A 12,101-nucleotide genomic window follows, 5' to 3' on the forward strand; every position below is an offset into this window, starting at 1 on the left:
ATACATTTTATCTTGGGTTTATCCACGTTGGATGTGGGAGTTGTTTTTGTTTACTGAGACTTGACACTGAGCATCTAGGAAGGATTCCATTAGATACTGTGCCTAAGGACCTCCCAGCAGCCTCAGATATCACCTTCTTTCTGATCAGGTGTTATTTTAAATTGTAAACCATTTTATAGCTTTGATAAAGGCAAAACTAGAAAGTTTTAAATGTATTCATATTCAAATGTCTTCAAATTAAGGCTTTAATCAAAGTAAAATCTGCTTGGATCAACATTTACCTTTTTTTTTGAGTCTTAGAATTAGTTTTCTTTTTTGACCTATTTTATCCTGCCTGCTTGCCTCTCCTGCTTATTCAGGTAAGAGTTTTATTGGCAAAGGCATTGAGTAGAGATTGGGATGACTAAACTTCTTTATATTCTCTGCTAGGATGGTTTGGAGGGATCTGGGGACTGTCCCAGCAGATGGTGTTGTTCAAAAAGAACCTGATGATACATGAAATGCATGAGCACTTAGAGTGGAATCTTAGAGCTGTGGCTGCTGTAGAATAAACAGACATTTTTGATCACTTTTAGAAGTTACTGTGCTACAAGTAATGAAATTTAATAAAATATTTTTTTGTATTGTTAATTTTGTAGTAAACCAAGCTGGAGAGACTGCTCTGGACACAGCAAAAAGAGTGAAAGCGGTCCAGTGCGAGGAACTGGTAAGAACCAAGCCTGGGGGCAAGGGGGAATGTTTGCTTCTTTAAAAATGTTATATACTTAATATAGCATTGCCATTGTGTCTCACTCATGGTATTGCTGCCAGCTGGCTGTGTGGTGATCTGAAGGCCCTACCACAGATGACTATTTTCTTAGACACAACAGTCATTTTCTTTGTAACAGTTTAAGAAAAACATCTTTCTTCTAGTGACAGTAGAATAGTTATTTTAACCAATGTATTTAAGTAGTTATTTTAACCAATGTATTTGAAGACCTTAAGTACCAGAGGGTCAGATGTGTCAATAAATACCTCAATCAAGGAGATTTTGGCTTCATCAGCTCAAAAGTTCTTCCTAGAGGCTTTTATATCAGGAGTATTAAACAACTTCTGTAATATTAAAACTGCCAAGACATTTCAGGTCTGCATCTTTGCTTGTCTTTTCCTGCTATGGCTTTTTTCAAATTATTTAGCAGGACAGATAGTTCAGAGATGGTGAAAGTCTTTTTATAAGGAGAATTGAAACAATTTAAAATTACTCTCCTGAAAGGAGGAAGAAGCTAAAGTGTGATGTCTGGAAGTTGGTGTATCAAAAGATGTAGAACACCAGCTTCTTTGTCCCTCTACTGAACATGAACAAAGCAAAAACTTCCTGGAATTTTGAGAATGTGTCAGGGATGTTAACAGACACCACTCACAAAGATTATTTGTGTTGAAGAAATAAAGGTGTTAAGGATCTTCCCAGCTCCTCCTCTGAAGCATTTAGCCAAGAATAAGTATTTTGCATCAGACCAAGAAGCTTGTTTGTTCTTGGCCCTCTAAGGTCCCCCCAGCATGCATTTAGTAGGCAAATTACTTAATTACTATCAAGGTAGTAAAAGTCTAAGTTTCACATTCAAAACAAAACTGGGAGAATTTAACAAAACACTTGTCACTTGCCACTTAATTCTATTTCTTCTTTTTCCTCATTTTGATGATCTGAGGATATCTACTTTTGCTCTGCAGCTGGTAATTTTAATACCTTTCCTGTGACAATTGAAAGTTCTTGTCATGAATTAATTATTGAATAATCAAAAGACCTTGTCCTTCATAAATCAAAGAAATTTTCCATTTTCTGGGGATGCAAGTCAGCATTTTGCTATGGTTGATAAGGTGGGACTGACTTCTCAGTTACTGCTGTGCCTACTGTGTAAGTAGGTGCTGCTTCCAGAGGTTTGAGTATTCTGTCAACTGGATCAAGCAGATTACCTGTGCAGCACACAACTGTGATGAATTGCTTTTTTCTTTATAGTATCCCTTTAAAAAAGTTACATCTGCCATTAATGTGGACCAGCTGGTTGTGATACAGAACAGTCAAGTGGATGTTATCAGTGAGCTTATCTAGCTGTTAATCATTTAGTTATAGTTATGATCCAAATTCCATTCACTGATTATTTCACTTAACTCTCCTAGAGCATTTATGCCTTTTCTCTCTCTCTTTTTTTTTTTAAATTTTTGAAGAGGAAAATTACTTCTTTTTTTCCAAAAGCAACAATGAGTTTAGAGTGAAAAAGAAACCTGAATGAGCACAATGTTTGCCATGGGCAATAAAAAAGTTCAAGATAAAAAACTAGGTGTTTGCATTCTTATAGTACTAAACTCATTCCTGTTGTATAACTGGAGTCTTAACTGTGTAACTAAATTCAGTTTCAGCTCTAGTGGGTTTGTGTATACTTCCGTAACAGATTGGAAATACTTTCTTTATTCCAAATTTTATTTCAGGAAGATGGTTAAAGGCATTCCTGAATCAACTAGTATCTACAGTAGACTGTATTTCAAAGGATGTGAAGGAATAAATAATGATGGAAGATCTAGGCATTGAAAAGGAGAATTTATCTCCTCAGAATAACCATGAACTGCTCTATTAGGGTTTTTTTTGCTGATCGTTGAGGTAGTTGTTTTTTAAAGAATGTGAAATACATTATTTGGGCTGGCAAAGTCAAGGAATTTTGTGCTTAAGATATATCGGCCTCATCCAGTGAGAGAGAGAGGCAAAATATCTAAATAAAGAGTAAATATCTTTTCTTTTGATTGGGGTACAAGGATTGGATTTTGATGGGGCAGCAGTTGTATGTACCAAAATTTATAAATAGGTTTTGCCTTTCCTTTTTGGAAAGGAGGACTCCAGATAAATTCTGCTTTTGTGGATATACCTTCTCTTCATGTCATCTTTTCAAATGCTTGTCAAACATGGTGACTACTGCCCATTTTGAGAAAATATTTTTGCCTCTTGGCAGTTTTTCTATACCTCAAACAAATAAAGGATGTTTGTGTGATTGCCTGAAATTGCTTTGTTCTTTTTTGAATCAGGAACAATTATACATTTCATAATATTCCAGTTTATTTCTTGCCTTTACAAAACTGACACCAAAAGACCAGCAAGTATTTTAACAAGACTTTTTATTTCTTTCAGCTTTCTCAAGCCAAGGCAGGAAAGCTAAACCCACACGTGCACGTGGAGTACGAGTGGAATCTTCGGCAGGAAGAAATTGATGAAAGTGACGATGACTTGGACGATAAGGTGAGTGTGAGTTCCTGATCCAGCTCTGCACAAAGACTGTCAGCACCTCTGCTCCCTGGAAATAAATGCTGATTAGAGACACACTTTACTTTCTTTTCTTACAGGTAGTTTTGGGGAAAAAAACCTAATTTTGAGGCATGTGTTAAAGACTGCCTAAGTGCTTTTTAAATATACTTTGTCAACCTAGTTATTATGCGCTGTTTCAGAAGTTTAAATTTGACAAGACATACAGTATAATATAAATCAGCAAATCTGGACTACTTTGTTGCTTTATCCTCTTCAGAATTCTAGGCTGTTAAATTTTAGCTGGAGGAAATCCAAAGCTTATATACTTAATTTTTTCCATAAATTAATTAAAAACCTAGTTATTTAATAAATAATTCTATTTTTCACAAACTGTGCTGTGCTTTTTATTCCTGTTTTGTTTTTTTTTTAAAGAAGTAATGGAAAGGCAAAACTTGAGGGCATAGAATAATTGCCATCCTGGAGTATGTGAAAAATTAGCCTCAGTGTCCTACTTTAGCAAGTCAGTTAATTACTGTGTGCTCTATTTCTGCAATAAATGCAAATACACCTCTCCTATTTTATATGAGTGCCGCAGAAAGAAATGTGGACAACTTCTCATTTTCTGTAACACTTGGGACTGAAAAATTCAGAAACCAAAGTAATTTGCATGTCCTCAAGGACAGTAGAGAACAAAATAATCATCTGTGTGAGGAGCCTCTGGAAGATGAGGGATGCTGTGCTGGAGATAATAACCTGAACCAGAGCTGCAGGGAAACAGATCGTGCTCCATATGCACCCATTAACGTACAGCAGGCAAAAACAGATGTGTAAAATTTCTTCAAAGAGCAATTAGATGCATTTAAAAAGAGCTGTATCATGGATTATATTGCTAGTTCAGGGACCAAATAAATCTGATCTGTCAGAAGTGTTTGTTCATTTTTATTAGGCATCAGTGGGGTTATATATTTGATAGTTGAGGATAATTGTCTACTCTGAGTAATGTGCTGTATTCCCTGGAAATTACTCTTACATTCTAAAACTTACTGGGCTTTTATTGGTATTTTAATTAGTATATTATTAGCCTGTGTTTCTTGCTTTAACATTAAATCTAATCTAGTGTTCATGATGATTTGTTGATGGTACAATCTTAATTTTCATTTAGAAGGGAGGACCTTTCAGGTTGAATTCCTGAGAAAGGGAGGAATGGGGGTTTATTTGTTCAACAATGAAGAAAACTAGGTTCATATTCACTAAATTATGTTCTGGTATGCTGTTTTCCAAACATACTAACTATAATTAGTGTTTAGACAGCTGTATCATATCTTTGTTTTTCTATTCACAGCCTAGTCCTATAAAAAAGGAAAGATCTCCAAGGCCCCAAAGCTTTTGTCACTCCTCAAGCATTTCTCCCCAAGACAAACTGACTCACCCTTCATTTAGCACTCCCAGAGACAAGCAAAGACTCTCCTATGGAGCCTTTACCAACCAGATCTTTGCTTCTGCAAGCACAGACTCACCCACCTCTCCAACGTCTGATGCTCCTCCTCTTCCTCCTAGAAATGCTGGCAAAGGTAAGTCTGTCTCCAAACTACACTTGCAAGCAATGATTTTCCCACTGCTGCCCTTCCTTTAACCAAGGACATTGCAATGTTTTGTTATTATTGATGCAGTAATGTGGTGCAGTGCACATTCTAAACTGAAAAGATCTGGGGGGCACTTTGTAATAGGCCCATTCATAATACTGAAATGAATGGGTGAGGAATAAACTAATACTCTGCTAAATGAAAGTCAGTTAATTTTATGAGACTTACAGCTGCAGTGGATTGTGATGGTTTGACCTAGATATCTTCAAATTTAGAAGATATATTTATGGAACAAAACTTTTTACTTAATTTGTGCAGGTCTACTTTTGAGGACAAAGAAACCTGTTTACAATGGAAATTCCTTTTTACATGTTAATTTATAAACTGATAAATTGTGTTTTTACAGTAGATTTCTTAGAGAAGTCTTTAGTTGTGATGAGGGTTACAGTTCAGTTTAACACTTCAGCAGTTATGCTGATGCTCCTTTTTGTTAGCAGTACTGTAACTTCATTTCACACCTGGTAATTGACTTTGTTTAGGAAAAATGCAGAGATTCTCTCACCAATATGTGAAAGAGTAAAAGGGACAGTGTTGGCATCAGGTGTTTGCTTTTACATGGTTCAGATGCTGTGCTTAAGCACTTCAGTTCCATCAGTCTTTGTCATGTACTTGCAACTTTCCAACTGATCCCTTGGCTCTCTCTTTGAAACAGGTTTGTTTCCCATTATGAGGCAAAGCAATTTTGCCAGGTTTTGCATTTTTCACAGGAGATTTTGTAATCCATGCTTCCCTGGGGACTCAGTTACATTCCTTGTAACTTTACTGTGCCAACCTGCTTGTTGGTATTACAAGATTCTACTTTATCCTTCCGCTCTTCCATCCCTTTTACATGCTCTGTCCCACAGTCTGCTATGGATTGGTTATTACAAACACAATGTTCTGGCTTAGATGTTCCTTCATGACCTAGGATAACTTCTTTTTTGGCATAAAGACCTGGAAATTAATCATGTATCCCATTTCCTGAAGAAGGTTAATGATGTTGTGTCTGGTATCTGTATGCACTGCTTAGTATGTTGTCAGCTTTCAATAGATTTTAATTTCTTTGTCATTATATAGTGGAGCTCTCATACAGACTTAGCTAGAAAATTGTCTATTCCTTCAGGAAGGGGAATATTTATGTTCATATTTAATTCCAAGTATCTATTTTGGTTTCTGAAATGTTAGGCATTTTCTTAGTTGTTCCTGGAATTTCCTTCTTGTTTCTATACCAAGGAATCAATGACACACTAAAGCTACTTGGAAAGAATTGAGGCATTGAGCTTTTATGTGTTTTTATGTCAGAGATTATGCTAAGAAATCCTTATTTATATCACAATGAAATAATATTATAATATCACAAAATTGCCTTCTAATGTTATATTAACTGCTTCATCAGAGTGGAAAATGTCAGATTCACAGGGTAAGTCAGAGAGGTTGAATGGAACTGCTGTTACAGTAAAGTCACTAAGCTTCTCTGCTTCAAACATGCTGAAATTCTACAGCCTGTGAGTCATACTGGAGTGGAGTTTTGGTTAATATCCACTCAGCAATACTGTGAAATTAGAAATTGTCATTGTCTACATGCCTGTGTTACAGGAATAAGTCAAAACTTAAAAGCTGGGGGAAAAAAGTGAAAAATGCATAGGACAATTCATCAGTGTGAAAAGGTTGCTGTAGATGCATCATTTCAGATGCACTTATGGCTCATTTTAAACTGTGCTGCTCCTTGTTATCTCTCTTCTTCCAGCTCTCAGATTATTTAAAAGAAGATGAAGAGGAGATTTTCCACTTCCATAAGACAGTGTTAACACATCTGAATTTTGAAACAGTCTTTTTTTTTTTTTTTTTTTTTTTTTTTTTTGTGTAGGAAATCATAAACCTGTAGAATTTTCTCCTCTTTTGGATGAGTATATCCCTTACATTGAAGTTTGCACAAGCTTACTTGTCAGATGTGTGGTTTTTAAAAAAGTACGTTTGAATATTTGTGTTTAAGATTATATGAGAACATGGTGTTACTTTTTTCACTTAGCTCCCTAAACAGCAAGAGTAGCAAAAGCACTGAATCTGTATTTAAATTTCAGCTTCCCTTCTGTCCAAAAACATAATCTGGTATTTGTCCCTGGCAGACAGCATGGGCCTCTGCTAGGATGTGGAGTCTGCAAAGAATGGCTGGTTCTGCCTTTTAGAAGGAGGCAGACAATTTTTAAGTTTCATGGGTTTTCATCCTTTGGGACATGCAGATGAAACTGTCCTTTTAAAACATGTTTTCTTTTTAAGAAAACCCCCTCTCTGTAGCCCTTTGTTTCATTGCCCAGTGAAGTTCCTGGGTAGCAAAGTTCTGTGGTGTTCCTGAGGGGCCACAGTGATCTGGAAGCCATCCCCTGAACTTGTGTAGGGGAGAAGAGGGAAGTTTAAAGCAATTTACATGAGACACTTCACTCTTCCTCATAGTTTTCAGTGGGCATGCTGGCTAAAAATAATTTTATAGGTACAATAGTTGGAGGAGGTAATAAGGGGATGTTTTAAATTTCTCCATACGTCATTATAACTCATGTCCAGATTTTCCATTTAATAACTTTTCAAATTATTCCTAAAATGCTGCGACCTTCATCTATTTCACTCCACACTGTCTCATTTGTGGATATATCTTACTTGCTGCTATCTCTGCTGTAGATTTAGTTAATCCTAACAGAATGAAAAGTACAGAATGAGTGCAATGGCTGCCTGAGCCAACAACTCTGTGCCTTTTTCAATAGTTTATCTAAGCTTATTCAGATTCTACTTACTTGTGTTCTCAGTCAAATCTTTAGCCTGTAGTATCTTCAAAAACATCTTTTTTATTGCTCTTTTCAGTTGTATACCTTCATTATGGCTCCAGACATCCAGCAGGTCTTCAGCCTATTTTTTTAAAAAAACTTTAAAAAATCAATTTTTAAGTAGTTGCATGACTTGTCACAGTAGCTAAATAAAATTTTGCAGAACATTCATTGCAAATCCAATGTGAGTGTAATGTTGTTTTGGAGGAGTGTTAGGCAGTCTAATCCAGGTTTCCTTCACTTTAGCTGAAAGCTAATTGATTTCAGTGGCTCTGCCTGTTTATCTCAGATGAACATGGAGGTCAGGGATAAATTCTGTATCATGAAGTTAAGTTTGTACAAGGTTGCATAGTTTGCACTTTGTCTCAGCTCTAACATGAGGTACCTAAACCCAAAGGCACTTTGTTTGCAGACACAGCCACATCATCTGCTTCTTCACTACATCAGACTCAATTTCTAACCAAATTAGTTTATTTGGATTTACTAGTAACTCCTAGAAGTTGTTGGACTGCATTGCACACAGGATTAGGAACCTTCTTAAGTTCACAAAGTTACTTTGTGCATGTACCAACCTGGCTGTGATGATTTTTCTGTAGCTGTGTCAAGGCACTGCCTGGATGGAAATCGTACAGGTCTCCATGTCTGGGGTGTTACACCAAACAAACCAAGCAGATTTTACCTTATCTGATTGAAGAATATTTTCATTCTCCTAGGGTTCAAGTTATCCTTTCATCACACAAACTCTTGTCTGTACCTTTACTGCTTAAATCAGCTTTCTGATTTGTGACATACAACTGGCTGGAAGTGTCGGGACAGCAGTAAAATTGGCTGTTTCTATTGGAAATGCCACATCAAAGAATCCTTTGGTCCCTGGTTGTTTTGGTTTTTTTCCTGATGGTATCATACTGTGGCCTAGCAGGCATTACACAGTCTCTTTCTCCACTGGTTTGCAACTGAAGTCCTTAATTTATAGCAAATGTATTTATTCTCATTTCCATTACCTCAGCCTTTGAGATCATCCTGTTTCTTCTGAATGCTTGCAGGATTCTATACTTCTCTTGCATATATTTGGAGACCTTCTTTTTAATAGTCTTATAAATGTGTTGCACATTTTTATTAAATAATGCTACTTATCCCACTAAGACTTTGTATTTTTTAATACCATAATAGGAAGGGAAGACTAGCTGATGACTGTTGGCTTCATGGACTCTTCTATTTCTGAATCAACCCAAAACACAAAATTTTTAGTATAACTTTTATCTTTTCCTTTTAAAACTGAACCTCTTTTTAAGCATTAATTATCTAATGTACTTCAAATGCTAATGTTGAATCAATGTATATTCTTAGCTTTCTTATTCAGAGTGATCGTGATCATTTTGTCCTTAATTATGTTATTTTCAGTACTGAAAATATGTGATCTGAAGTAAGACAAAGTGAAATTTAAAAATAAGGATAGCAACACTTGTAAATGAAAATACTATTCTAAATATAAGTTACTTTCCTTTGCAGTGTCCATTCTACCCTGAGCTGGAACTCTGTTTTTCCCCCTATGTCTCATTAAGTGGTAAAAAAAATTACACGTGAAGTTTTTACACTCTAAACCCATCATTTCTTGATTGGGTGGCAGCAGCTTTGCATGGTTTCACAAGTACACAAATGAATTTTTACTACACTAACTGCACAAACCCTAAAGGGCAATGCACTACTAATTGCACACCTTATCCAGTTATTTACCTTAGTACAATAATTTTGAGATTGTGATCTATTTGCACATGAAAGCTGATCTTGGTAATATGAAAAAGTGATAAAATAAGACAAGAGTTAGACTAAGCATTTGTTTCCCAGTAATTGAGGAAAAGAAAGCCCAACAGAAGCAAAAGGAAAAACTTTTGAATCAAGTTTTTGGGTTTTTCTATTTGGTTTTTGGTTTTTTGCTTGTGTTAGGAAAATGTCCTTTACGAAATGTGATCTTCTCAACCATGTGAGAAATGATTAAGATATCTCTTGGAGAGGAAATTACTGTCTCAATTGCTGCCTGGTTAAAATCACAAAATACCTTTGATCTGGTAACTACTCTGATTTTTGCTTAAAGATTTCTAGCCTAGCCTTGTATAATTGAGAATATCACACAGGAATTGTTTTAAGCTGTTGGTTTTACACACATTTATGTGTATATATGTGTGTATGTACACAGACACGTGCAGTTGCTGAGGTGAGCAGCCCTGGGCCTGGCACAGGGGGATTCCTTAGCCAGGGGAACCTCAGGGCAGTGAGAAAGCTTCAGGAGCCACAACAGCTGAGGGGACATGGGCAGGGCCAGGGGCAACAGGGCTGAGCCCAGGCTGTGTAAAGAAACTCTTGGGGAGCAGCAAGAACAGTGCGAGTGAGAGGGAGGGCATGGCAGTTTGGATGGGAATTTGCATGGAATGATGCAGGAAGGGGCTGTGACTCTGCCAGCCTGAGCAGGGAGCAATGGTATCTGCCACTGAGTTACCAGAACACACTGAAAGAGCTTTAAACTAGATCTGAAAGGGGAAAGGGACAAACCCAGGCTAGCTGGAGGTAACCCTGGGGGCAGCACACCTGTGTTTGGGGCAGTGTGTGCCAATGAGGTCCTTTGGGCTGGGGTCTCAGTGCAGTGGGTGACTGGAGAGCCCTGTGACAGCAAAGACATAAGGCATGGAAATGCCTCCAAACAGCCTTGTAGAAATTAGGGCTTCTCCTCCAAAAAAGGTGTCAGGATCAATATCCCAATTGAAGTGCAGCATGGGCAACAGACAGGAGGGGCTGGAAGCCATTGTGCAGCAGGAAAACTGCAGCTGCCATCATGCTGGGATGAGTCACACAGCTGGAGTCTGCCATGGATGGCTGTAAACCTTCAGAAGGGACAGGCAAGGAGGGAGAGGCAGCCCTGGCTGTTAGGGACTGTTCTGAGTGGCTGAGCTGGATGATGGTGGCAGTAGGGTGGAATGTTCAGTGGTAGGAATCAGAGAAAGGCCAACAGGCTGAAATCCCAGTGGGAATCTGTTAGAGACCACCCACCCAGGAGGGAGAGGCAGATGAGATGCCCTGTAAGCAGCTGGGGGAAGACTCACAATTGCTGGCCCTTGTTCTCATGGGGCAGGGGTGTCTAGGATGTGTCTGGAGTGAGTGGAAGAGAACTTTGCTACTCAGCTGGTGAGGGAGCCAGCAAGGGAGGGCACCTGCTGGACCTGCTGTTTGTGGAGAAAAAAGGACTTGAGGGTGATGCAGGCCATCAGGGATCACGAATTCTTGGACAAGTAAGGAGGGGAATCAGCAGAGCTGCCACCTTGGACCTCCTGGCTCCAGACTCTGGCCTGTTTAGGAGCCTGGCTGACAAGAGTCCCCTGGGAGACAGTCTGAAAGGAGTCCAGGACCTTCCTCAAGAAGGAAATCCTGAAGGTGCAGGAGCAGAGATGTGGTTTAGGGGAGGACTTGGCAGTGTCTGACACAATGATCTCAAAGGTCTTACCCAACCTAAGTGATTCTATGATCTACAGTGTATTTTATAGTAGTTGTACAGACAGTTCATACATCATCAGGTCTTGTATTATTTCACCAATTGTTTCCATAAAATGATTTTGATTCAAGAACTTTCCCCATGTTTTCTTTATTCAAAGTGTGATGTCATTTTATATGTCTTTCTGAAATGATGTTTTGAAGCTTTCCTTTATTTTGTTTTTATTTGAACGTAAGTTATTTTGTATTTCAGCTATGTAATCATTAGTGTATGACTTTTGTATTCATATTTATTCCCTCTGTGAGTTGAATACAGAAACAAATGCTATGAGTCTGAAAGTATGATTTGCAATACCTTAAACACCTTTTCCCCAGCACTTCTGTATGCCATGTGAACTTCTGAAAGCAGTGAAGGGATTTTTTTTTCAACTCAGTAATATCTGGATATGTACAACTACTGTGAAATCTAAAACATGCTCATATAACCTAATTTTAAGGAGGTTTTTTATTCTATTACAGTTTATTTTTGTAGAGAAGATTTCTTCCTCTTATTGGCAATTAAAGTACTAATCCCAGTTCGTGTGTGAAGCTGAACTTCTGCAATAAGCGCACGATGTATTTCAGTGCCCTTGCTGCCCTTGTTTTCGCCCTGAGCGGTTTTTGGGCGGTCCGTGCCCGGCGGGCGCGCTGTGCGGTGCGGTGCGCGCGGCCGCCGCCAGGGGGCGGTGGGGCACTCCCGCTCCGAGCATCGCGACCGATGTCGCGACATGGGACAGCGCTTTCCCCGCAGCCCGGCCTGCTGCGACATGGGACAGCGCTTTCCCCGCAGCCCGGCCTGCTGCGACATGGCTCACCAGTAACGTGGCTGTCAGCAGCCGATATTGGCTGCTCCTTCCCCCTCGCCGTTCCTGGATA

The 12,101-nt window shown here is 38.5% G+C and overlaps 1 protein-coding gene across 3 annotated transcripts in view; it reads left to right on the forward strand.

Moving 5' to 3' along the window:
- ASAP1 (ArfGAP with SH3 domain, ankyrin repeat and PH domain 1) overlaps window positions 1–12,101 on the forward strand; it is a 144,163-nt gene that overhangs the window by 113,509 nt on the left and 18,553 nt on the right. For all 3 annotated transcript variants that reach the window (XM_056483782.1, XM_056483783.1, XM_056483784.1), the window contains 3 exons: window positions 639–706; window positions 3,155–3,262; window positions 4,611–4,839. In XM_056483782.1, the coding sequence (XP_056339757.1) occupies window positions 639–706; window positions 3,155–3,262; window positions 4,611–4,839 (405 nt within the window). The remainder of the gene's footprint in view (window positions 1–638; window positions 707–3,154; window positions 3,263–4,610; window positions 4,840–12,101) is intronic.

This window comes from Oenanthe melanoleuca, chromosome 2 (genome assembly GCF_029582105.1).
Source record: "Oenanthe melanoleuca isolate GR-GAL-2019-014 chromosome 2, OMel1.0, whole genome shotgun sequence".
NCBI classification, from domain to species: Eukaryota; Metazoa; Chordata; class Aves; order Passeriformes; family Muscicapidae; genus Oenanthe; species Oenanthe melanoleuca.